General features: G+C 49.8%; 1 protein-coding gene across 1 annotated transcript; it reads left to right on the top strand.

Moving 5' to 3' along the window:
* Positions 1-10,989: 10,989 nt before the first annotated feature.
* On the top strand, positions 10,990-26,928 carry THEMIS2 (thymocyte selection associated family member 2). Its single transcript, XM_037149331.2, has 6 exons — positions 10,990-11,143; positions 14,121-14,261; positions 16,645-17,055; positions 22,295-23,361; positions 25,767-25,920; positions 26,317-26,928. The coding sequence occupies exons 1-6, from the start codon at positions 11,050-11,052 to the stop codon at positions 26,370-26,372; spliced, it is 1,923 nt and encodes a 640-aa protein (XP_037005226.2). The 5' UTR covers positions 10,990-11,049; the 3' UTR covers positions 26,373-26,928.
* Positions 26,929-27,182: the final 254 nt, after the last annotated feature.

The raw sequence follows: 27,182 nt of genomic DNA, 5'->3' as shown, positions 1-27,182 counted from the left end.
AGAAGGGGGGAGAAGGTACAGAAAATAAGTAGCATAGACAGTAGATAGAAAATAGATAGGGGGAGGGCAAGAATAGTAGGGGAAATATAGAATCTAAAGAACTTGAGACACGTGGTCATAAACTAAAGGGGGAGAATGGTGGGGGAGGGGTAGTGCAGGGTGGAGGGGAATGAAGGGGGGAATAGAACAACTGTAATGGCATAATTAATAAAATATATTTTAAACAAAGAAGTACAAATAGATAGTTACAGAATAGCCACGGGATGTAAATTATATTATAGGAAATGGAGTAGCCAAAGAACTTATATGCATGACCCATAGACATGAGCAGTGGTGGGAAGATTGCCTGAGGGAGTGTGGTGTGTTGGGTGGAGAGGGGCCAAGGGGGAAAATTAAAATGACTGTAATAGCATAATCAATAATATATAATTTTTAGCCCTGGTTGGTGTAGCTTGGTGGATTGGGCACGGGCCTGTGAACCAAACAACTGCGATTCAATTCTCAGTCAGGGCACATGCCTGGGTTGCAGGCCAGTTCCCAGCAGGGGATGCACAAGAGGGGACCATACATTGATATTTCTCTCCCTCTCTCCTTTCCTTCCCCTCTAAAGATAAATAAATAATTATATATATATATAATTTTTAAAAAGAGTAAAAAAATTGGTTATGCCCACGTGAGGAAACCTCCATAAAATCCCAACAGTACAGGGTTCGGAGACCTTCCAGGTAGGTTAACGTATTCCTGTACTGGGAGGGTGATGTGTCCGACTCCACGGGGACAAAAGCTCCCATACTTGAAACCCTCCTAGACCTCACCCTGGGCATCTCTCCATCTAGGTGTTCATCTGTATCCTTTATCATATCCCTTCATAAACTGATATTGGTAGTATTTTCCTGAGTTATGTGAGCCTCTCTAGCAAATTAATTGAACCAAAGGAGGGGGTCATTGGAACCTGCAAAGTATAGCTTGTTGGTCAGAAGCACAGGTAATAACTGGCATCTGAAGCGTGTGTATGGCATCTGAAGCATGTGTATGTGAGGCAGTCTTGTGAGACTGAGCTCTTAATCTGTGGAATCTGATGCTGTCTACAGGTAGATAGTATCAGAATTGAGCTGAGCTTTAGGACACCCACCTGGTGTTGCAGGGAATTACTTGGTGTGAGGGGAAATTCTCTGGGAGAGTGGGGTTTTCCCTTAGATGGTTACCCAGGCAAGAGAGTGGTGTGCATTCCAGGCAGAGGGACTGCCATGTGCAAAGGTCCTGTGGCGAGAAATGCAATACAATATGAAAAATACTTACCTTCTAAGAGGTGGAATAGAGTATCCTCTTTCCCATTTTTCTTTAAAAATGACCCTCCCCCAAACACGCATACCCTGAGAGGAAGAAACAGGAACTCTGCATCTTCAAGAAGAGATTTCTGACCTCAGACTATAATATTATTGAAAAGCATCAAGTGCTCTAAATCCCAGTATGGTTAAATAATGGAATTATTGAATAATTTAATCTTCTCTCTAGTTCTACACTAGAACTTGGCCTTCTCTGGCCTGTTCTTTCTTATAGGGTTAACTAATAAAATTCCAATGCCTGGCCCTGAGAATGAAAATCTTCCTAATTAACAATGGCTATGAAAACAAACCTCAAAAGATGAAAAGGAGCTGTCCTTTCTCCCCTGAAGCTGCAGAAACAAAAACGCTTGCTATGCTCCATCATGAACATGAATTTAAGAATCAGTCCTGGCTGGGTCAGTTGGCTAGAATGTCATCTTGATACACCAAGAGTGAGGGTTCGATCCCCGGTCAGGGCACAAAGAATCAACCAGTGAATGCATGAATAAGTGGAACAACAAATTGATGTCTCTCCCACCTTTCCTCTCTCTCTTAAAAAAAAATCAATGAAAAAAAAAAGAGAATCAGATGTGATGGGGTTAAAGTGAGAACTTTCATGAGAGCATCTGTCTTGTTTTCCTGTCCAGCATGGGGATTTGTGGGACTAGTCATTAAGAACATGTTAGGTCACCCTGGCTTGTGTGGCTCAGTGGAATGACGCCAGACTGTGAACCGAGAAATCACTGGTTTGTATCTGGTCATGGCACATGCCTGGGTTGTGGGCCAGGTTCCTGGTTGGGAGTGTATGAAAGGCAAACAACTGATGTTGTTTCTCCCCCTCTCTTTCTAAAAAAAAAAAAAAAAACTTAAAAAAAACATATTAGTTCTGTCAATAGAAATTCGTCCTCAAAAGGGTTGTTTGTGCAAGAGAGTCTTCTCGTGTTGTTAAAGTAGATTTTATTGATTATGCTATTACAGTTGTCCCATTTTTTCCTCCCTTTTATCCCCCTCTGCTCTGCACCCCCCCACCAGCATTTCCCCCATTTAGTTCATGTCCATGGGTCGTATGTATAAATTCTTTGGCTTCTCCATTTCCTATTCTTAACCCCCCCTGTCTATTTTATACCTACTATTTATGCTTCTTATTTCCTGTACCTTTTCCCCCATTCTCCCCCGTCCTCCTCCCCACTGATAACCCTCCATGTGATCTCCATTTCTGTGATTCTGTTCCTGTTCTAGTTGTTTTTAGGTTCAGTTGTTGATAGTTGTGTTTTTTGTGATTTTGCTGTTCATAGTTTTGATCTTCTTTTTTCTTAGAAAAATCCCTTTAGCATGTCATATAATAAGGGCTTGGTGCTGATGAACTCCTTTAACTTGATCTTATCTGGGAAGCACTTTAACTGACCTTCCATTTTAAATGGTAACTTTTCTGGATAGAATCATCTTGGATGTAGGTCTTTGCCTTTCATGACATTGAATACTTCTTTCCAGCTCCTTCTTGCTTGTAAAGTCTCTTTTCAGCTGAGAGTCTTATGGGAACTCCTTTGTAGATAAGTCTCTTCTTTTCTCTTGATGCTTTTAAGATTCTCTCTCCTTATTTTTAATCTTGGGTAATTTAATTATGATGTGTATTGGTGTGTGCTTCCTTGGGTCCAACTTTTCTGGACACTCTGAGCTTCATGGAAGTCTATTTCTTTTGCCAGACTGAAGAAGTTCTCCTTCATTATTTATTCAAATAAGTTTTCAATTTCTTGCTCTTCCTCTTCTCCTTCTGGCACCCCTATGATTCAGATGTTGGAAATTTTAAAGTCGTCCTGGAGGTTCCTAAGCCTCTCCTCATTTAAAAAAATATATTTTATTGATTATGCCATTACAGTTGCTCTGTTTCCCCCCTTCATTCCCCTCCACCCTGCACACTTCTCCCCCACCATTCCCCCCCTTTAGTTTATGACCACATGTCTCAAGTTCTTTAGATTCTATATTCCCCCTACTATTCTTGCCCTCCCCCCTATCTATTTTCTACCTACCATCTATGCTACTTATTTTCTGTACCTTCTCCCCCCTTCTCCTTCTCCCACTCCCCTGTTGCTAACCCTCCATGTGATCTTCATTTCTATGGTTCCACTCCTGATCTAGCTGTCCTCTTAGTTTGCTTTTTTTTTAAGGTGTGGTTGTTAATAACTGTGAGTTTGCTGTCCTTTCACTGTTCATCTTTTTTATCTTCTTTTTCTTAGATAAGTCCCTTTAACATTTCCTATAATAAGGGCTTGGTGATGATGAACTCCTTGAATTTGATCTTATCTGAGAAGCACTTTATCTGCCCTTCCATTCTAAATGAAAGCTTTGCTGGATAGATCAATCTTAGATGTAGGTCTTTGGATTTCATGACTTGGAATATTTCTTTCCAGCCCCTTCTTGCCTGTAAGGTCTCTTTTGAAAAATCTGCTGACAGTCTGATGGGGACTCCTTTGTAGGTGACTGTCCCCTTAGCTCTTGCTGCTTCTAGGATTCTCTCCTTCATTTTAATCTTGGCTAATGTAATGATGATGTGCCTTGATGTGTTCCTTCTTGGGTCCAAGTTCTTTGGGACTCTCTGAGATTCCTGGATTTCCTGGAAATCCTATTTCCTTTGCCAGATTGGTGAAGTTCTCCTTAATTATTTGTTCAAATAAATTTTCCACTTATAGCTGTTCCTCTTTCCCTTCTGGTACCCCTATAATTTGGATGTTGGAACGTTTAAAGAAGTCCTGGAGGTTCCTAAGCCTCTCCTCATTTTTTTGAATTCTTGTTTCTTCATCCTTTTCTGTTTGGTCATTTTTTTCTTCCTTCTGGTCCACTCCCTTGATTTGAGTCCCAGTTTCCTTTCCATCACTATTGGTTTCCTGCGTATTTCCCTTCATTTCAATTATTTTAGCCTTCATATGTTCCTCTAATTTGTGACTGAGATCAACCAGTTCTGTGAGCATCCTGATCACCAGTGTTTTGAACTGTGCATCTGAGAGTTTGGCTATTTCTTCATCGCTTAGAGTTATTGGCTCTGGGGCTTTGAGCTGTTCTTCTTGAACCATAATGTTTTGCTCTGTTCACACTTGTTAGGTATGAAGAGCAAAGCCTTAGGTGTTCACCAGGGCAGGTCAACCCAGGTCACTAGGTTGTGACACTGTATGTGAGGGTGGGGTCAGAGAGGGGCCACCCAGGCCGCTGGTTTGTGATGCTGCCTGTGGGGGCAGGGTCAGAGAGGGACAATAGCTGTCCCCTCTCTGCTGGGGCCTGAGCGATCTCTCTCAATCTCACTGCACACTCCTTCTCCAGTTATCTGTGCACAAATATGTGACCGCAGTCAGCCCTCAGTGGGTCTGCCCGCTGCTACTCCACACCTGGGATCCGCCCACTGCCCGCCCACCTGGGTCGCTCTCTGGTTGGTCCGGTGTATCTTTCTAGCCCAACCCCACTCTGCTGCTGGCTCAGCCCCTTTTACCGGTTTGACTGAAGGGTTTGTTGTTGTCAGACTTTCGTATAGTTCAATTTTCTGTGGTTTGACTGTGTTTTTATTGCTAAAACTTTGTTGTTTTTAAACTTGGTTGTGCGAAAAGACACAGTGCTTCCACCTACGCCTCCATCTTGGCGGAAGTCTCTGTTCCTCATTTTTTTGAATTCTCGTTTCTTCATTCTGTTCCAGTTGAATGTTTTTTTCTTCCATCTGCTCCAAATTGTTGATTTGAGTCCTGGCTTCCTTCCCTTCACTGTTGATTCTCTGTATATTTTTCTTTATTTCACTTTGCACAGCCCTCACTTTTTCCTCCATTTTGTGACCATACTCAACTATTTGTGTGAGCATCCTGATTAGTAGTGTTTTAAACTCTGCATTTGATAGATTGACTATCTCTTTGTGGCTTAATTCTTTTTCTGGAGCTTTAATCTGTTCTTTCACTTGGGCCATATTTCTTTGTCTTGGTGCACCTGTTACATTGTAAGGGATTTAAAATTTTTTTTTAAGAATTTTATTTATTTGTTTATTTTTAGAGAGAGAGGAAGGGAGGGAGAAGGAGAGGGAGATAAACATCAGGGTGTGGTTGCCTCTCAGGCACCCCTAAGTAGGGACCTGGGTCGCAACCTAGGCATGTGCCTTGACTGGGAATTGAACCAGCAACCTTTCAGTTTGCAGGCTGTTACTCAGTCTAGTGAGCCACATCAGCCAGGGCAACGTTTTTAAATATTTTATTTATTCATTTTTAGAGAGAGGGGAAGAGAAGGAGAGAGAGGGAGAGAACCATCAACGTGTGGTTGCCTCTCGTGCATTCCCTGCTGGGAACTGGCCTGCAACCCAGGCATGTGCCCTGACTGGGAATCGAACCACGGGTGTTTGGTTCTCAGACCTACCCTCAATCCACTGAGCAAACCAGCCAGGGCTCAATTCTTGTTGAATAGATATGTAGAAGTGGGATTGCTGGATCATATGGTAACTCCATTTTTCATATTTTCAGAAACAGATAACTTTTCACTAAACGTCTTCTGAAAAGGCCTAACTACTTCCCCAAACCCAGAAATTACAGAGTTTTTTGTAGTGTTGGAGCTCAAAGCCCCACCCTTACTCCCAGAACTGGTCCCACTTAGAAAGTGCAGGGGCAAACATCTCTGTGGGCTCAAAACCACTTCTTCAGGCCCATGGTCAAAAGTTTCACTTTCTTTCTGTGTCCCAGCTCTCCTCCTCCCTTAGCTTTGCTCTCGGGACCTGCCCTGTTCCCAGGCCTGAGCAGCTCCTGGCCAGCCCTCCGCAGCCCAGCAGCCTTGCCTATGATAGTGACCCCTCTCTGCCTTCCCAGAGCCCTGGGTCCAGACTGTGGGAGCTCCTCCAGGTAACCCCGCGTGCTCCCGAAGCTCCTCATGCACCGCCCTCCTCTCCCTCCCCTCTTCATTCTCTTCTTCCTCTTTTCCTCTTCTCTGCTTTCTTTTCCTTCCAGTTCCTCATTCCTCCCACCTCTCGTCACCTCCTGCCTCTCCTTATCTTCCTCCGCACACAAGGGTCCTCTGTCTGCCCCCCTCTCCTCAAGGTCAAGAATGCCAGAGAGCGGCGCACTGACTTTCCCATCTCACCAGAGCACAAGTCAGTCCTTCGACATTTTACAACCAGACGTGCTCAACTTCTTGAAGCTATTGAATATCTTTTTCCTTTCAGGGAAAATCTTTGAGGTGAGGGTGCCACCCCCTCCACCCCCCTACCCCAACTGTCTCCTCACGGTCTCAGGGATCCTTGGCAGGGATCTGTTCTGTTTAGAAACGAGAAATCTAGGAAACAGAAAGGACAACAGATCGCCTCTCAAGCGCCCATGGTTCCCAGGGGGGGAGGGTTTCTGGTCTCATCCTGTGAGTTTTCTGCACAGGTCTGTGCTGGAGGCTCTGGCACCAGGTGGGCTCTCGCTCCCCCAGGGAGAGGGCAACTCTGGAGAGGGGGAGGGAGCACAGCTTCGGGGCCCACGGGCAGGTGCGCACCCACTCCAGTGCGGCACCCTCTCACCCGAGTACCCTTGCACAATAGACTGCTGTGGGGCGTGTGAGGAGGCACATTTCTCAGGGCCACCTCAGAGCAGCCATCAGGGGAGACTGCGTGCAGGCCACGGGGAGGGACGTGCATGGGGGGACCACAAACAGAGGGCTTCAAGCCGCGGCCCATCTCACTCACCCCTGGAGCGGGGGCACTCTCCACATCTCTCCCACATCTTGGTCTTGACTTTTCTGACCACTGGTGTGTTTTTCACTGCATTGGACCAACGTGCCAAATTGGTGGACATGTAAGTGAACAGCAAGTCGCTGTAACAACCACCGTCCAGTGTTGTTTCAATGTTATGCCTCTTCCCCTCCTAGAAAAGGGGAGGTAACTACTGCAGGGCCACCCCACCCCCTGGTATGTTGTTGGAAAGTACCAGGCTACGTGATACTACGTATAAGAGTGTGTGGTGCCGACGCACTGCACCTGTCCCTGGTCACCATGAGTCATTCTGCTACTCTGACTAGTGGTGGCTGCCCACAGGAGGCCCCGAACCACTCACCTTCAGATTCCAAAAACTCTAATAGAGACTGGTGGGCGAAACGAGGACGCCAACTCTGGCTTGCTGCAGGCATCCTCTCGGGTCTCCTCTCCACCCTCCTCTTCCCACCTCTGTGTGAGCCGGAGCTTCCCTCCCCATACCTGGCTCAACTCTTAGGAAGCCATGGAGACCAGGCCAGGGCTCCCGGTCTGCGGAAGTGGAAAGGGCTTGGGCAATGGTAAATTCAAATTCCAGTTCCTTCATTTGCATGTTGTGCAACAGCGAGGAAGACGGTTTCCCACTCAGAATCTTATTTTCCTAAAGCAGAAAGCAGAGTAAAAGCACATGACATCTTAAATTTCAGACAAATGTCAGAGGCACAGGAGGCCCTTGGCAGTAATGATGAAACGACGTGAGGTCGAGCATCACCGTCATTGCCCATCGTACAGAGAGGAGCTGAGGCTCAGGGAAGTTAAGGGACTTGCCCAAGATCACACAGCTAAGAAGTGGAGGAGCCAGGATTTGAGCCCAGCTCTGTCTCCAAAGCCTGTCTTTTTATTCTTCATCCTCTGCCACAATTCTAGGCAAAGCTGGACTGAGCAGAAATCTGCCAGTTACATGGTCTGCTGAAATCTTGTACATGGAGAAGAGAGGGAGAATTGCCACTTTCTCCAGCCTGCAGGAAAAGCCCAGCAGAGCTGGGTTAAAATCCTAGCATCTGCATTGCTCAGTGCATGATCTCAGGCAAGTTCCTTCACTTTTCTGAGCCTCAGTTTCCACATCTGTAAAGTGGGAATAATAATATTTGTTTTGCCTGCTTGTAGGGAGAATTAAGTGAGCAAATGGTTGTGTGAGGTCTGTGTGGAGTACACGCTCAGAGAATCACATCTGTTGATGTTTCTGGAGACATGTAGAGACGCCCCCCTGTCCCAGCTCCTGCACTTAGCAGACCCTCCTCCTGGGCCTGGGGCCTCCAAAGCCTCTGTGTTCCGCTCATCTCAGCTCTTCCCTTATCTTACCAGGTTCATCGGAGGCTCAGGAGCCTTTCAGTACCAATCAAATACACCCTTAGAGGCTGTAAAACCATCCCACCACTTGACCCAGAACTTTCACTTCAGGAACTTATCCCCGGAAAATATTTTTCACCTGTTTATTCAGTGAGTCTCAATGCTAATTGATTGAGCATCTACTATGTGCCAGGCTCTGTGTGATACACTGGGGAGCAAAGCAGTCTGGCACCCAATCTCTGCCCCCCAGAAGCCAACTCTCTAATTGCTGAGGAGAGTTAGCCAATCATTAAGACAGCAAATGCATACATAAATATAGAACTGCAAATTGCAATGGCAAGGAAATGGTTTTGCTGTATCCCCCACCGTAGGCTTTTGCCTCCTAGTTCCAGTAGGTCTGCTTCTGTGCCCAGAAACCTGGCGGAAGTTCTCATGAGATACAGGCCCAGTGAGAGAAAGGAAGTTCCAATTTTCTGTGTTATTGCCCAAGAGTTTCTCCTCAAAGATGAGGGCCGGGCCCTGGGGTGCACAGTCGTGTCTCTGACTGTTTAAGAGAAGAAAAAGACAACAAAAATAAGAGGCTGCCCAGTGGCAAGAAGCCCTCTCAGTGACCCAATCGTGGTTCCTGAACATCATTCTCCACTGAAAGGAACAAGGACTTCTGGGAGAAATGTAGGGCTGGGGCAGGAAAAAAGACAAGATGAGCCTGGAGCCTCCTGTAGCACCTGACGGTAAGGACAGGCTCCTTAAAGGAAGGAAGGAAGGGCCCCCAGAAGGGGGACCCAGGAGCCAGCCGGGAGGGATTCCCAAAGCTGCAACAATTTGAGCAACAAATTAAATAATGTAGGATTAGATTGTAAGAGTATAAAAGAAATATAGATGAGTTCATGCTAGCATGAATTAATAGTTGAATAAATAAATAGGTGGGGAAAAGAGGAAATCCTTCTGACAAAGGAATTCCAGGTAATTTATTTGGTTGCTCTCCCCCCCAGAAGGTGCGGCTTAGCTCCCCCTCCCCCCTGTGATGGATGGTCTAGTGCCTTGTTTCCAAACAACAGGGTACACGGAGAGGGGGCACTAGCGACTCTCCAGTGGAGAAGCCTGGAAACCCCACCTTAACCAAGCGATCAAGGTTCATACCACAGTGAGAAGCCATGTGGTGTGCCGTGCGTGACCCTGGGAGCGTGTGGTGAGAGGGGCACACCCCCGAATCCAAGACTCCAGGGTGGTCATGAGGAAAACATCAGAAAAAACACACACAAAAAGATTAAGTGACATTCTTTTGCAAAACACCCGACCAGTGCTCCTCAACACTGTCAAGGTCCTGAGAAGAACACGGAAAAGTTGAGAGTGTGTTACAGATGACAAAGCGCCAGCTGGGATCCTGGGTAAGGTTCTGGAAAAGGAAAAGGTCATCAGCGGAAAAACAGATAAAAGCCAAGTAATGTCTCCAGTTTAGCTAACAGTCATTCAGCAAAGCTGGCCTCTTAGTTTCGACAAATGTGCTATGGTAGTGTGAGACCGTGACACTGGGGGGATTTGAAACCGGCTGAGGGTTGGATGGGAAATGTCTACTATTTTTGCAACTTTACTGTCAATCAAAAATTGGAAGAAAAAAAAACCCACAGGCAGAAGAGAGTGGAAAGAAATACAACAAAATTTAAGGAGTAAATAAATATATTTGGGTGGTAGAGAAAGAATGTCCTCTTTTTATTTGTCAAATATCTTTAGGGTTTATTCCTTTTCTTTTAAACATTCGTTATTTTAATTAGAAGTCTTCTATTACTTTTTAAAAATATTTTATTTATTTTTAGAGAAAGGGGAATGGAGAGACAAAGCGGGAAAGAAACATCAGGGTGTGGTTGCCTTTGGAGCGCCCCCTACTGGGGACCTGGTCTGCAACTCAGGCACTTGCCCTGACTGGGAATGGAACCAGAGACCCTTTGGTCCGCAGGCCAGCACTCAATGTACTGAGCCACACTAGCCAGGGGACTATACCATCTCTTTTAATCCTCACAACCAGCTAAGTGAGATAAGATAGGGAAAATAAAACTCGGAAAAACAAAGTGATTTGCCTTAAGTTATATTACAAGTAAGATGAGGAGCTTAGATTTGAACCTCTGTGGATCTGACTGACTCCTGAGGGACAGGGAAATATAAAAGCTTTATCTCTTCTTGTGGGGTCAGGACAAGAGGGTGGACTCTTTCTTAAGTAGATTCATCTTTAGCCCAAGAAGACCTTTCCACTAGAATGGTCCGGGGAATAGGAGCGTCCTGAGGTAACGAGTTCCCAGTCAGTGGCGGATTCGGGACCGCGACCCTCTATCCTCCTGCTCAGCCAAAGGGCCGGGCCGCGCGTCTCCCGTGAGACCAGAGCGGCAGCGGGCAGGCCGCGTTTCCTTGTAACCGGGAGGAGCGGGCGCAGGGGCCCCTGCACCACCGGGTCCATCACGGAGACTGCAGGCGCGGGGGCTGCTTTCATTCACGCAGAGCCTTCCGCCTCCAGACCCAAATCGTGCGGCCAAGGCGACAGGCAGGTACTGCCGCCCATTCTAGAGACGCGGAAACTGGGGCGGGAGAGGGAAACCGCCTCCCCGCCAGGCGGCGAGCGGCTCCTCCCCTCGGGGCGGGGCTCCGGCGGGAGCGCGGCCGCCCGGCCACTGCGTCCACGGCCGGCGAGCCTCGCGGACCATGGAGCCCGTGCCGCTGCAGGACTTTGTTTGCGCCCTGGATCCCGCCTCTCTCCCGCGAGTGCTGCGGGTCTGCTCGGGCGTCTACTTCCAGGGTGAGTGGGCGGCGGCGACCGCCGGACCCGCAGCGCCCCGGCGGCCAGGGCCTCCCCGGCGTGTGGGCAGGGGCGCTGCGGCGCGTGGGAAGCCCGGGAAAGTGCGCCCCAGCTCGGAATCCCCGCGCTGCCCCTGCTGTGCGAATCGGGGCTGCGCGCAACCTGGGACGTAATGGGCTCCGACTCCCAGGGGCGCGGAACCCGGCGGCGGCGGGGTCCGACCGCTGTGCGCGTCGATTGAGGCGCGGCTGTGCGCGGCTCCCGCGGTTGGGCGCGGAGGACTTGCAGCTGTTGCTTGATTCTTAAGTGCCGGGGCAGCCCTCTGCTCTGTGTAGCCTCCTGCTCCCCTCCACACCCATCTACGCCAGCTTCCTTCGGTCCCTCCATCGCACCTTTGTGCTCTGCTGGGCAGTGGACAGTACCTGATCTGATCAGCTCTTCAGTTCTCAGCTTAGTGGCCCCTCATCCTGGAAGCCTTCCCGGCTCTCTGCTCCGTACGTGCCCGCGCACATCTGCTCCCCTGGCCACAGCCTGCCTCGCACAGCAGGGGCTCGGTCACTAGTTACTACCCGAAGGAGCAAGAGACCAGGGATTGACCGGCAGTGGCAGGGAGAGGACAGAATAGCTGCTCAGCAGATGGGAAACGCAGGCTGCTGATGGTGAGGGATGGACTGAGGGAGACAGAACAGGGAAGGAGGAGGAGAGAGGGAACCAAGACGCTGGGTGGCTCTGGGAAGCTCCTTCCTTAGAGAGCAAATTAATGCGTGGCTGCCCTGGCCATCTAGTCCCCTCTCTCTGTTCCCTCACACTGCCACATCAGCTTCCAGAATTCCGAGGCCCCAAGTGTGTCCTAGATCGAGGTTGAGGCATATGGAGGGACATAGAAGGGACAGGACAAGCCACCACACACTGGGTCTGGCCAGGTCCATTTGGGAATCTGATGGATCTGGGTTCGAATTCTACTTTACCTCTGGGGGCTTCCGACAGGCACCTGTGCTCCGTTTGCTCTCTTCCCAACACCCGCTGCTTGCTGTGTGTCTTAATATCTGAGTTTCATCATTCTGCCTGAGCCGGCTGGTGGGAAGTGACGGAAGTTAGGGTAAGAGAAGGACCGTAGGGTGTGCAGTGTGCAGATGCGAGTGTGCAGGCAGGGGTGAGTGTAGAGGGCACAGACCGTGACACCGATGGCACAGGTGCCTGGTCTGGACACCTGGAAGGGGTTAGGAGTTGCAGCTCGGGAGGCAGGCACCTTGGACTCAAGTCTCAATTAGGTCTCTTATTACCTCTGGCCTTGGGCCACCCATTCAACCTCGCCCAGGCTCAGTTTCCTCATTTGGGAAAGCAAAATGTCTGTCCCTTTGAGGGCAGTCATGGGTCATAAATGCAATGACCCATATGCAATACTGACCACAGCATCTTTGCTGGTCTCACCAGCCCCGGGCCCCACCCCCAAAACTGTAGTCAGAATGTTTTATGAACCTGTGTATGTTTTCTGGGTGATAAGGGGAGGGGTTTTCACCACTTTCTCAGGGCTATTGAGAAGGGTTGTGGCAAGTGATACTCGAACCTTACGAGTGTCCACGCTACAGTCTTTCCTGTAAGCCAGACTCCAGCTTTTGTCACAGACTGGAGGGGCCAGGCCACCAATACTCCCACCAGCTGTGCAGGCAATACCAGCACACTGGAAAGCAACATAGTGACTACGCTATTCACTCAGCTTTTGTTAAGGCAGATTCAATCCAAATGCATACTAACCTAGTAACAGTAATAATCACCCAGAAGCAACCAGCAATAACATCACGCAAGAGCATTGGGAGATAATGAATGAGAGTCCCAAGAGTCCCTATCAAGTCTGGTCTGGGAGACAGCCGGTCAGTGCCTTACAAGGCAGAGTCTACGGCGGCCTCAGAGCCAGCCAGGGTAAGGTTGCTGGGAGCAATGGAGCTTCTGTCAGCCGTCTCAGCTGCCCGTTCACAGGCCTTTGCTTTCATACTCTTGTCTGACGCAGTGTTGCATCAGCCTCGTGTTAACTCACTCGTGTTGTTTTGTGCCACCTCCACAGGCGTGTTGATTATATCACTCCACCGTGCTGCTCTGGGAGGGTGGTGTTACCCTTCAGATAAGCGTGGGCTGTCGACCACATTGCAGGGCGCATGCCTGAGGGATTGCAACACCCCTACCCGTCATTGCTCCACTGCGCACATGCGAAACATGGCCCCCCCCTCGCCGTCTTAGTGGACAGGACTGACGCTGTCTCAGTTCAGTCCTCCTTGCCACAGGGCCCTGCTGGGGACGCCCTGGGTTGGGCTAGGGTGGGGTGGGTCAGGTGGCCTTGAGGCTCGGCCACCTGTGCTTTCCCGATGGTGGTCAGCAGGACACGGAGCCTGCACACTTGTGTGTGAGAGAGATCTCTACCAAGCACTTCCCTGTTTCCGACACTGCTTCGAGGGCCCAGAACCCGGCCTGCGGGCACAAGCTGTCAGTGGCCCTCCATTCTAGCCTGCGCATCCTTTAAAAACAATGCATCTAAAGAAGAAAGCACTGGGGCGGCTGTTAGGCTTTGTGTGAGCTGCGGTAGCCACTGACCCTCCCTGGGCCTGATTAAATAATAGCGATAGGGGGATGGGAGCCAGGCACCCACTCATGACTTGAACACATATGGAGAGGCCGGGCCTATGCTGGCCGCAGTGGTGCTGAGGTGGGTCAGCCCTGCCCCATGAGCTGAGTTCAGGAGGCACGGGGCTGTGAAGAGGGCCAGAGAGTGTACCACGGAAGGGTACATCCAGCACTAGAAGAAGCCAAAGGTGGCATTTATGCTGACAAAACACAGCTGAGCCAGCAGCTGTCAGGTAGGGAAAGACTGGGGAAGGAGTTCCTGGTGGCAGAAACACGTGTGCACAGGTGTGGCCGAGCAGGGCACGGGCCACCCGGTGCTTGGCCTTTGCCAAATGGGGAAACTGTATCCGTGTCTCTGCAGGCTCCATCTACGAGATCTCCGGGAATGAGTGCTGCCTGTCCACAGGGGACCTGATGAAGGTCACCCAGCTCCGCCTCCAGAAAGTTGTCTGTGAGAACCCAGGGACAGGTCAGACCATAGAGCTGGACCCCAACTTCAAGGGTAAGGTTGGCACCCCTGTCTCCCCAAGCGTCCTGGCGCCCTCCAGGCACCCCTGCGGACGCACTCGTGGGCTTGCCAACTCTTGCATGCACTCCTGCCCCTCCGGGTTAGCATGTGTGACTCTCACGTCCACTCGGCCTCCAGGCTCAGGATGTCCTCAGGGTGGCCTGACGATGCCCTGATCTTGGCGTGGCCGGGCCCCCTCCCTGTCTGTCTCTCTGATCACATTTTGCTGGGATGTTCTTTGTTCCAGGTCTTTGTCTACGTGCCCGTCTCTGTGTTCGCTCGTACCTTCACTTACCAAACATTCGCTGACACCCACTGTATGGCCGGCCCTGTGCTGGGGGGTTCGGGATGAACCCGGGCAGCTCTCTCCGGTGGGGAGCTCCCACAGTGGCAATGAGAGGAGGGCAACAGTAGAAGTCGGCACAAGTTAAGAGGGGGTTCTGGCAGGAGCAGCCTGCCTGGGAGGGGGGTGGTCTGTGCGGGCTTCCTGGAGGAGGTGGCACCTGAGTTGGAGGAAGGATCCCTCCCTAGTGGGAGCAGCTAGAGGGAGTAGTGTGTGCACAGTGGGGCTACAAAACCCCACGTCACTCAGTCATGGCAGGTGTGTGGTGAGGTGGACTGTGGGCAGATGCTGAAGCCGAAGCCTAGGTGGGGATCCTGCTCTGTCACTAACTGTGGCTTTGGCCACTTCCTGTGACATCTCTGGGGCTCAGCTTCCTCCTCTGTGATGGAGTTACTCAGGCTTGATGTGAGGTCAGAACGGTCGCCATACGTGGAGCACGCAGTGAGGCGCAGAGCGGGCGCCGTGTGAGGGCCGCTCTCAGCGAGAGCCACTGCGCCCACCCAGACAGGATGGGTGTGGCTGTGGGCACCAGGCGAGGCCCGGCGGGGGGGTGCCCTGTGTGGGGCTCAGACCATGTCGGTCTCAGCAGTGAATGTGCAAGTGAAGTGTGTTATTTTGTTTTTATTTTGAAAAGGTTTCAAATTTACAGAAGACTTGCTAGAACTACTGTACAACCTTATCCGGATTCACTAACTGTTAAACATTTGTTTCCTCTTTCTTCACACATACATACACCTACATATGAATGTGTGTTACTATATATGTATGCGTATATGTATATATTTGTCCTGAACTACTTGAGAGTAAATTACAGATGTGAGGCCCTTTACATCTAAATATTATTCCTAATATTTAGTGTGTCTCCTAAAAACAAGGACATTTGCCCACAGAATTGTAGTTTAATGATCAATTTCAGGAAATTTAGTATCGATGTAATACTAGTGTCTGACCGTGCAAACTTCATCAGGTGCCCTAATGATGTCTTTTTTTTTTTTTTGGTATAGTTTAAAAAAATGATTTATCAATTTTAGAGAGTGGAAGGGGCACAAAGAGAGAGAGATTGATTTGTCATTCCACTTATTTCCGCTCTCCTTGGTTGATCCTTGTATGTGCCCCGCCTGGGGGTCGAACCACAACCTTGGCCTATGGGAGCGGTGCTCCAGCCAGCTGAGCTACACGGCTGCCGACGTCTTTTCTAGCAGTTTTTTCCCTCGATCCAGGATCGAGCCCCAGATTCTGGCCACTGTCCTCTTCCTTTAGTCTCCCTCAAGCTAGGAGGGTTCCTCAGCCCGTCCTTGTCCTCGGACCCACGTTTGTGAGGCGTCCAGACGAGTGCTTTTGCAGAGTATCCCTCAGTCCGGGTTTGTGTGATGTTTCCTGGATTGGAAGTGTGATGCATGTTTGGGGCAGGAGAGTCTCTGAAGTGAAGTTATGTCCAGATGTGAGGTTAGTTTAGACAAGAGAAGAATGGATGGGGTCCGGGAAGGGCAGGGGGAGGAGAGCAGCCAGAAATGGCAGACGCTTAAGGGGTGGGGGTGGTCAGAGCTCATGCAGCCAGTGGCTCCTGGGCTTCCGGTTTGGGAGAGAGGGACAGTGGTGCTACCCCCAGGTGGGGTGACCGCTGTTGGGTGTGTGGCACTGGAGTAGCGATGAGGCATCTGGAGGCAAAGTTGGAGAGATCAGAGGCAGGGGGAACCCAGAGGTAGGAAAATACGGCTGCTGTTGGTGGCTCTGGTGGGGAGCACGTCCCTGTTCTGTCCTCTCTCCCTGGTGACAGTCCCTCCGTGTCTGTGCCCTTGCGTGAGAAGAAACTGTCTCCACTTCTGCTCCTTGCTGTCCATTCACACACAGTCCCTGGCTGCCTCCCACCTCTCAGCCCTGTGGCCCAGGGGTCCAGATGCTGACCTGTCCTTGGTGCCTTATCCTTGGGGGAATCTGGAAGGGTTCTCGTCAGCCAGCCCGGGGCCTGGTACATTTGGCCATGGACCCAGCCAAAGCCTGCTCCACCCTGACCCCCTCTGCTGTTCCCCACAGGCCACTTCAGCCCCCTCACTGGCCCTCAGAGCTATGGAACCCTGGAGGAACTTGTCTCTGCTCTGATCCGGAGCTCCAAGCAGCTGCCCATCTGGTTCATGTCCATCTACAGAATTAACACACAGACCAGGGTGGTGCCTGAGGAGCAGCCCCTCATGCTTGAGTCTGTGGAAATGCACCTCGGGACCTGCTCTGCCCGCTGTGTGCTAAGCGTGGGGACCCAGGTGGTGGTCCTGCACCTGCCCCTGTCCACAAAGGGGCCCTTCTGGGAACTGGAGACGGGTGCCCCTCGGACCCTGCTGCAGGCCCTGCAGGACCCAGCCCTGAAGGGCCTCCTCCTCACCTGCCCCTCCCTCCCCTGGCGCTCCTTGATCCTGAGGCCGCACTATGAGATCCAAGCCATCATGCAAAGTGAGTTGTTGGGACAGGTGGGTGGGGGTCGGTGGAGAAGGGAGAGAGGGCCCCTGGGCAGCTGCTCTGACGGAAGATCCCCGCCACAGTCTAGGGATTCCAGGTGGCTTACACAGTTTATACAGAGTAACAGAATAAAGATTCTGAAAGAGTGGGAAATTAGGTGTAACTGGAGATAGGCAAATAACCTAACTTGAGAGCAAGTAGTCCCAGATACTTTATAAAATTGGGCAAAGTGGGTTGTGAGCTTACTGGCAGCTAGGACACAGAGTTGCCACGTGAAACCGTGACCATTTGCTCAGGAGGAGCAACCTCTTCTCCCGCCTCTGGGGGGAGCAGGTGCTTCTGCAGGTCCTTGTGTGAGGACGGCAGAGGGCACGGACTGTATCCCCAGCTGTTTCACAGGGTACTTCCTGGGCCGGGCTGGGGGCAACATGCCGATGATGCAGAGGCAGAGGGCCTGTCTGGTCGGAGGCCAGAGTTCGAGCCCCCTGGCAGTTACTGAGACCAGTCGTTCAGGATGGCTGGCAGATGGCAGAGCCAAGTGGGGATTCTTTGCCCTGTTTTTGAAAAAGTTTTTAAAATTACTTTATTGTACAAAAATTCAAACCTGTATGAAAGCAAGGAGGAGGATAACAGACCCCCAGGACTCCATTACCCAGCGTCACAGTTGCTGGCTGTCCGGTTTCATCTCCTCAACTCCACCCTCCCCACCCTGCACCTGTTTCAAAGCAGACCGACCCCAGGTATTGCAGCATTTCTCCGTCAATACTCCAATATGTGTTTCTTTTTTTTTTTAAACTGTCTCTATTTTAAAATGCGACTGTTTTTTTTTTAAAGACACTGAAGTGTTTAAGAACACTGCCTGGCAGTCCAACACCCTTTGTACTGTCAGGCAGTCCTTCGCCTGTTCACAACCTGGCAGTGCTTCTGCCGGGATCACTTTCCCAGCGGGCATCACTCATCACATGTCGGCAAACAAGGACTGATGTTTGGCCGCAGCATTTATCAGTTAATATCTGACCACTCTTCATGGCAGACCCCCTGGCTGTGGACCACAAGCCTGTCCACCGGCCTGTTTTCAGCATTTCTCCAGCCCCACTTAGTCTGGTGGATGGTCCCAGCCAGCACTTCCAGAAGCTTGAGCTGCTCTTTTGCTTTGGGGACCATTAGCTCTTTGGGGTTCACGTAGATGTTCATGTCTTTGTACTTCTGTTGGACGAATCCTGTTTTCTGATTGGACCCATACTTTGGAATGGAGACTGGTCCACCTTTCTTGCTCTTTTTTTTTTTTATTATAGTGCTTGTGTAAAAGTCTTATTTTTAAAATATTGGTGAACCACCTGAGTTTGGCTTCATGCTTCTTTTCATCGTTGTAGTCATCCTCTTCAGTAATAGTCCTGTTCTCATTGAACCTGACATGGTCCATGACAGACGACTCAGGAAGGAAGAGGCCGCCGCCTTCATCCTCGCTCAGTTCCAAACGCAATAGCTCTCTATTTTTCTGCACACTGTCCAGCCACTGGGGCACAAGGTCACGATCTCGATGCGGCTTCTTCTTCATGCCCTTAGTTGTAGGACTTCTGCCCAGCTAATTTGAGGCGGTTCTGAATGATGGTTGTTCTGCAGTTGAGTTGTCATTTTGATGTGGTTGTGGGAGGATGTGAGTACTGCGTTTACCTACCCCGCCATCTTGACTGGAAGCTCGCTTTTATTTTTTATTTTTATTTTAAAAAAATTATCTGCCACCCTTTGGCTCATAGTCCTGCGCTCAATCCAAGCCATACCAGCCAGGGCTGACTTTTTTTAAACAGACACAATACCACCATCACACCAAATTCATGAACTATCAATCACTCCTATGGCCAGCATACTCTGGCAACACCTACCCGGTGTTTGAATTTTCTCCACTATCTCATAATTTTTTTTAATTTTATCCACTCAAGATCCCCATAAGGTCCACAACATTGCCATTGATTGATATGTCTCTTAAGTCCCTTTTAATCTATAGGTTCCCCCTTTTTAAATTTTCCTTGTAATTTCTGTCGAAGAGAGTAGGCTTTTTGTCCTGTGAGCTTCTTCACATTTTGGATTTTTGTCATCAGCATCCTTTGTGGAGTGTAAACTCCATCCCCTGCTCCCTGACTTTTCTGTTGGGTGGGCCCTGAGACACCCCCAGGTCTGCCAATTCCATACGGGGGTTCACGGGACTGGGCACACGGTTGTACTCACAGCTCTGATGGGTCACAGCGAAAGGACCCAAAGCACAGTCAGCAAAGGGAAAAAGTACATGCGGAGAAGCCCAGAGGAAACCAGGACTCACACAGGGAGTTAATTCCTCCAGCACTGAAGGGCTGCAAAACGTGTGAGGTGTTGTCTGTGAGGGAAGCTCACTGGAGTCTCAGTGCCCAGTTTTTACTGGGGACTGGTCACAGAGGCCCTTGCTGCCCGACCCCTACAAAGATTCCAGACCCCAGAGGGAAAGCAGGTGCTCAGCTTAAATCCATGGTTTGCACAGTTTAGGCAGTGACTCACTTTTTAAAAAATCCCCACCCAAGGATATGTTTGTTAATTTTAGGGAGAGAGGAAGTGGGGGAGAGAGATAGAGACAGAGAGAGAAACACGGATCGGTTGCCTCCTGTACATGCCCCGACCAGGAGTTGAACCTGCAACCTTTTGGTGCACCAGGTGAGGCTCCAACCAACTGAGCCACTTGGCTAGGGCCCATTTTTAACATTTTTAAAAATTTATTGATTTTAGAGAGAGGAAAAGGGGCAGAGAGGGGAGGACAGGGAAAGAAACATCAATTTGTTGTTCCACTTATTTATGCATTCATTGGTTGATTCTTGTATGTGACCTGACCAGGGATAGAACCTGCAACCTTGGTGTACTGGGATAATGCTCTAGCCAAATGAGCTACCCAGTGAGGGCACAGTGATCCATTCTTAACAGGGAATGGTGGGGACCCCTCCCCAAATCCACGATTCCTGCATGCCAGCCAAGGACTGACATTGTAGGCAGGTCTTTCTAGGGACAGCAGTCTCAGGCATACTGTGTTAGTTCCAGATTTGTACACACCTGGAAACAGGCACTTGGCTCCAGAGGCTTAACAGATGAAAGGGGCACAGTTTTTTATAGCTGTGTGAGGTATGGGGCAAGGAATCCCCACTTGACTCTGTGTCTGCCACCTACCTGACTAACTCGAGTATCAGCCTTGCCATGGGGTGTAGATCAAATAACACAGTGGATGGGCCAATGTGATGTGAGTGGCTGCCGCTGACCACTCCCTAGATCCATGATTTTGTTAGAAATTGCAATGGTGATATTTTAAGCTGGTCATTCCTTTATGGAGAAACTGCATAGAGAAAACTCCTCACTTACTCTGTTACACTCTGTACAGGACATAGAGGGCATTGTGTTTGTGTATGCAGAGGTCCCTGGACACCATTCTTCACCTCTGTTCAGGCTTGGTAACCAGCTGGTCAGACCTGACTAGGTTCTACCTGAGTCACCAACCCTGCCACCAGCCTGTGCTGAGGACTAAGAAATAACATTATTTTTTAAATAGATCTTATTTATTTTTAGACAGGGGAAGGAAAAAAGGGAGAAAGAAAGGAAGAGAAACATCAATGTGTGGTTGCCTCTTGAGCACCACCTACTGGGGATCTGGCCCCCAACCCAGGCATGTGCTCTGACTGGGAATCAAACCAGTAACTCTCTGGTTCCCAGGCCGGCACTCAATCCACTGAGCTATACCAGCCAGGGCCTTTTTTTTTTTTTTAAACTAGTTTTTAAAATACTGAGTTTGCTCCTTAGCATCCTTTAGTGGGTGGTTTAGGGTCTTTAAAAAAAAATCATTATGAATTCACAATTCCAATCCACTGAACTTGTTATTCTTATTTGAATAAATTATCTCAGCTTTGGCCAATGGGAGCCTTTTCAGATTGGCTCCTTAAGTTTTGACATACTTTCGTGGCCTTGAATAGGTTTTCTTGCTTTCTGGTAGAAGATGTTTGAGGCTCATCTTGAACATTTCTTCCCAGATATGGAGGTTAGCTCTTTCCCAGCAAGCCCTGGGCAGTAAGAGACCACAGTTTGGGGAGCCACGGGTTTTCATGGTGGGTGGATAATGAGGCAGCTCAGTTAATCCATGAGTATTTTGAAGAAAAAAAAAACAAACAGTATAATGAACCCCCACATCTCCCAGATTCAACCAATGATCAGTTCACCTGGCACAAGCAAAAACCCCAGCGGTGTGACCTGAGGGAAGTCACCTCCACCCCACTAAGCCTCAGTGTTCTAACCTGCAAAATGGAGATGTTGTGTCCTGCTCCATCTTCCGTGTGGTATGGGTCAACCTCAAGACATGCCAGTTTTCCTCATATACAAAATCACCCTTTGAGTTTATACACCAGGTACTAATCCAGAGAGGAAACAAGGTTATTTAGTCATTGTTTATCTTGACTTGATTTTCTCTCTTTATTTAAATCCAGGAAGGACTTAGAAAGGCAGCTTAAAAAATTACATTCAATTAAAATTTAAAAAGTGGTTCAACTGACTGGATGTTCTATATTAAGGAATGACCAGATAATCACTATTATTTCAGTGTAGTAATGATACTGTGGTTAGGTGGTTAAATTTTTAATCACCCACAGATCATGTGATATGATGGCTCTGATTTGAAATAATCTAGTGGAGGGAAATAGATGGAAGTAGAGATTAAAGATGAGCCTTGAGACCCCTGGCTGGTGTAGCTCAGTGGATTGAGTGCGGGCCTGCAAACCAGACAATTGTGGTTCGATTCCCAGTCAGGGCACATACCAGGGTTGCAGGCCGGTTCCTTGCAGGCCAGTTCCCAGCAGACCAGGGGACGCATGAAAGGCAACCATACATTGATGTTTCTCTCCCTCTCTCCTTCCCTTCCCCTCTAAAGATAAATAAATAAAATCTTAAAAAAAAAAGAAAGATGGGCCTTGAGTTCAGTGTTGTAGGTGGGTACATGGGAGTCACTACACTTGTCTTTTTACTTTTATAAATGTTTAAAACTTTCTAAAATAACTTTAAAAAGAAAGAGGTTGAAGGCAAGAGTTGGCCAAGGGATCTGGGACGGTAGGACAGTGCTGGCAGCAAAGACAAAGGGAGAGAGGTCAGCCGGCCCAGATCTCTTTGCTGGGGCTGGAGAGTGCGCTGCTGAGGTGGCGTGTGGCCACACCACTAAGCTGACCTCTGCCCTCCACAGTGCGCAGGACCATCGTCAGCATCCCTTCTACCCTGGAGGTCGACGTGGAGGATGTCACCACCTCCTCTGAACATATCCATTTCATCCAACCGCTGCTGCTGAGCGAGGTCCTGGCACGGGGAGGCCCCTTCCCCCTGAATGCACAGATCCTGGAAGTCCCGGAGGGGCCGCCCATCTTCCTCAGCCCGTGGGTGGGTTCCTTGCGGAAAGGCCAGGGGCTCTGCATCCATGGCCTGGCTTCACCACCCTGGCGGGTCCTGGCCTCAACCAAGGGCCGGAAGGTGCCCAGATACTTCATGGTCTCTGGAGCCTACCATGGGAAACTGCGGCGACGGCCAAGAGAGTTCTCCACAGCCTATGACCTCCTGGGTGCTCTGCAGCCCGGCCGGCCACTGCGGGTGGTGGCCATGAAGGACTGTGAGGGTGATGAGGAGGAGATCCCTGGGTTTGCCTCCCTGGCTATGGGAGACAGGCTGGAGGTGCTGGGGTCTGGTCAGGCCCATGGGTCTCACGGCAGGGACATGGACGTCTTGATGTGTCACCGGCTCAGTGACCAGGCTGGGGAGGAGGAGTGTGAAGAGGAGGCAGAGGATCAAGAACAGATTGTGCTGCCCCTCTACTTCTCTGGCAGCTTTGTGGAGGAGATGAGTGATGCCCGGCGATACAACCTGGCAGATCTGACTGCCCAGTTCTCACTGCCCTGTGAAGTCAAGGTGGTGACCAAGGACAGCAGCCACCCTGCTGACCCTCTGCCCCTCTTCCCTGGCCTGCGGCTCGAGGAGAAGATCATGGAACCCTTCTTGGTGGTCAGCCTGGACTCAGAGCCTGGGATGTACTTCGAGATTCCTCCCCAGTGGCTGGACCTGACTATTGTGGAGGAGGAGAGGCAGCCAGGCCAGGCAGCTGGGTCTCTCCCCGTAGCCACAGTGGAGGAGCTGACAGATGCTTTCTATTATCACCTTCGGAAGTTACCGGCCTCAAAGAGCCAAGGTCCCCCACCCAGGCCCCCGAAGCGTCAGAACCTCAGTGAGCAGAAGAAACAGAGCGGCCTGGAGGGAAGCATGAAGGTACCAGTATAACCAATGTTGGTGGGACGGGTTCACTTGTTAGGGTCCCTACAAAGTCCGGCCATTCTCCTTTGTCTAGCATCGCGTTTCTCTTATGATTGTATGGAACTTGCAGTTTGAAAATGCATACTTTGCACCTATTATTCTTATTCCATCCAGACAGCCATATTGGTGTGATAATCTGTATTTTACAGCTGAGAAAACGAGGACTCAGCGGCCCTGAGATGCACCAGTCACACTTAATTACCAGGAAGGCTGAAGTGGAGCATAAGCATTCTGATTCCAAGTTCATTGTGCTTTGCCTTTCTTTGCTACCCTTGATGTTACTCCCTAGTTCAAGATTAATTATTTTTGACCTAAACTATCTGGCAGCCTCTTCAACCCCTCCCTGCAGCTCTCAGAATGGTCTTCCAAATCCTCTCCTGGTCACCAATGGGTTTTGGCCTCATTTTCCGTAACTCCCAGTGGCTCTCCACTGCCAGAGGTAGTGCAGACCCCTTCACACAGCATCTGGGGTCTTTTATCAGCTGACTCCAGTGTCACCTTCCCAGGCCCGTCTTCGCCCACCAACTCTGAGGTTCGCAGTCCAGACTCAGAGAAGCTCCTGAAGCCCCTCACTGTGCTTAGGACTTCTGCCTCAGAGCAAAAGTAGTTACACACACCATCCCTTTCTTTCAGGCTCATGGGCAAGACTCAGCTTAGATTTCCTCCTAGGCAGGGTCCTCCCTCTCGTGTGTTCACACTTCATGTTGGACACAGCTGGGGGTGGGGTGGGGGACATGTAGTTTTCAGTTGGATTTACCCAAGTCTCTCTGGCTACAGTGAGAGTCCTATGGGGGCAGAGACCTCACCCACTCCAAAGGGGGCAGAGAAAGTGCCAGTGAGTGCTGAACTGAACCAAAATGGATCCCAGTAAGGGGGAAAGAACCAGGTAGACATAAAGGCTCAATCGCTGTCGCAGTTTACTCACTCCGTGGCCTGGACTCTGAGCATCTGCTTTCGTACCACAGTGGACCTGAGAGAACAGCATTCAGTGCTATTTCATTAGCTGCTGACTGTTGGGCACTTACTCTGTGGCAGGCACCTTGTATGCATTGCCTTACTTAGTTCCCACACTGTCTCTCTCCAGCCAGCACTGTTACCATCTCTTTGTACCATGGAGAGAATGAACACAGGCAGGTAAGGCAGTTTACCTGAGATCACGCGGCTCACAAATGGTGAGCTGGGGTTTGAAGTCAGGTGTGACCACGTGGCTTGAGCAGCTGACTACCACGCTCTACCTGTAGTTTGTATTGTGTGAGCAGTGGGACAACAGTGGAAGTTCAAAAGATTAATTCTGCATCTCAGGCCCAGAGTGGGTCATATCTGCAAAGGAAGGACAATTGTTTGCCGAGAGGACAAAGAATAGATGGAGACACCTATCAGTGCTGGAAAGAATACAGGACAGAGAATTCAGAGACCTCAGTCCCAGCCTTGTTTCCTGATGGAAGTGACTTTGGGCCCAGTCCCTGCTTCTTGTCCTTGATCCAGCAGCTTGTCCTCTCTGGGTATCAGTATTGGCTTGCTGACCAGGGAGCTGTACTGTTTGCTCTCTAAAGCATGGTGTGGTAGAAAGAACACTGGCTTCATTTATTTTCTTTTAGTTTTTATTTTTTGATTTTTAGAAATGAAGTGGGGGCAGGGAGAGAGAGAAAAAGAGACACAGACACACAGAGATGGAAACATCAATTTGTTGTTCTACTTATTTAGGAATTCTTTGGTTGATTCTTGTGTGTGCCCCAACTGGGGATCAACCTGCAACCTTGGTGTATTGGGATAACCCTCTAACCAACTGAACTACCTGGCCAGGGCAAAAAGCACTGGCTTTAGAGGTGACAGATGTGTTCTGGGCTAGAGCCTCGGCCCAGCTAGGGAGTCCCTGTGTAGGGTTTGACATGTCATACTCTCTGAGTCCTGTATAAATTTGGGACTGAACCAGCGACTCAGGATCACCCAAGGATTGAATGAGCACATAGGCACATAGCATCCAGCACAAGGCAGGAGCTCGGGACAAGCCCCCTTCCCCCTGCTACTCCTCTCGGCCCTAGCGCCCTGCCTTGAGGTGTCACTATGGCCCTTCCCCTTCAGCAGCAGATGCGAAGGACACTGACCAGAGGCCTATGTGGAGAAACTCGGGACACTGTCTCTAGCTGCCAACCACATTCTCTCTTACCCTGGCCCTTTCCTCCCCTGCCAAAGACCGTGTCATGTGCTTGTGGCAAAAACCGCAGGATCCTGAGAAGCCCTACCTTGAAAAGGAAGTAGTGAAGGGAGCAGAGGAAATGACATTTGAAGGAAGTTAGAGTTCACAGATTCTACTGCTATTTCTTGGGACCCTGCTGACTTCTGTTTTTTCCCCTACTTAGTCTTCTCCTGTCTCAGAACTGCAGCAATACCCTCTGCTGCCCAAATTCAAGATGACGACCCTGGCAAAGCCCACAGAAGTTGGATCAAATACCTACAGCAAGATTCCTGCCCGCCAAGGCCTCATGCCCACTAAGTGCAGCACACTGGATCCAGGTGAGTCCTGTCAGCCGTTCACCCTTATCCTTGCCCCTCCCGTCCCCTCTCCACTCCTTGGATACTGCTGGCGGAACATTCAGCAGGGCCCTGCCCCTGGGCAGACCTTTCTGCAACCCAGGCTGGATGGTCAAGCCTATACGGGGTGGACTTAGGCTGAAGGGTCCCTACTATTCCTCTCCTGGGGGCCCTGGAGTCCAGGCAAGGAAAATAAGCTCCTCTTTCAACATGCTCCCTGCTCATCCCAAGAGATACAGTTTCCCAGCTAGCAAAGACCTTAAACATTCAGACCAACCCCTTCCCTGACCAGACATGGAAGCGTGCCCTGAAATGAGAAAGTAGGGGAAGCAGTCTGCGTAAGGCCACAGACCCTCACTGCCTTGGACTTCTTTGCAGTTGGTGACAAACATGACTATGAAGAAGTAGTTGAGTGCTTTCGGAAAACCCTGTAGATGCTGGAGGAACCATGCATCCTAACTGCCTCTTCTCAGGGGGTCCAGGACACCAGCCTTGTCACCAGGCCTGTGACAAGCCTTTAGAAGACCTTGGACAGTTCCACAGAAACCAGACTGCGGACAGGGAATGGCTTTGTGGGACTGTCTAAAACAGGAAGGACACTGCACCGCCTTCTCTCAGGTTCCTGCCACTGGGGCTTGTTTGGGCCGAGCCCCTACACTGGACGTCCTGGGACTCAGAGCTTTGGTATCCAGAAGAGCCAATTGGTTGCTACTCAACCTTGCGATCCCAACACCAGCTATCCTACTGGTTGGCACAAAAGGAATCAAAGTCACCAACCTTGGTGATGGTGGCACAGTGACTCCTGCCTCTTGGTAACGAGGGACTCAATCCTGATCACCCTGAACTGACTCTTTTTTGTTTGCCACCCCCACCCTCCACCCCTGCGCTAAGGCTTTAATCTCCTGAGAGACCAGGACTCACTCTCTCATCTCTGCAGAACCTAGCACGGCAGCTGTAGGTGAATACCCAAGATTACTTCACTCAAAAACTGTAAACTAAAAATGATACTCGAGCTTCTGAAAAAATGCAAAATCACTTATTCTGTGTGCCAGACCCTTTACCATCCTATTTATATCCTCAACTTTCTGAGGCAGACAATAGCCTGATTTTAAAAAACAGGAAACAAGCTTGAGTGATCAAGTTTCAGGAGGCAGACTAGTCCCAAACCTGCGCTAGGCTCCCTGCCCACCACCTGTCAGCTGTGACTATGAGCAAGTTATTTTAACCTAAGATCTAGTTTCTTC

This window comes from Artibeus jamaicensis, unplaced genomic scaffold (genome assembly GCF_021234435.1).
Source record: "Artibeus jamaicensis isolate MK-2021 breed Jamaican fruit bat unplaced genomic scaffold, CSHL_Jam_final scaffold_847, whole genome shotgun sequence".
Taxonomy (NCBI): domain Eukaryota; kingdom Metazoa; phylum Chordata; class Mammalia; order Chiroptera; family Phyllostomidae; genus Artibeus; species Artibeus jamaicensis.
This window is presented reverse-complemented; position numbering and strand designations above follow the sequence as displayed.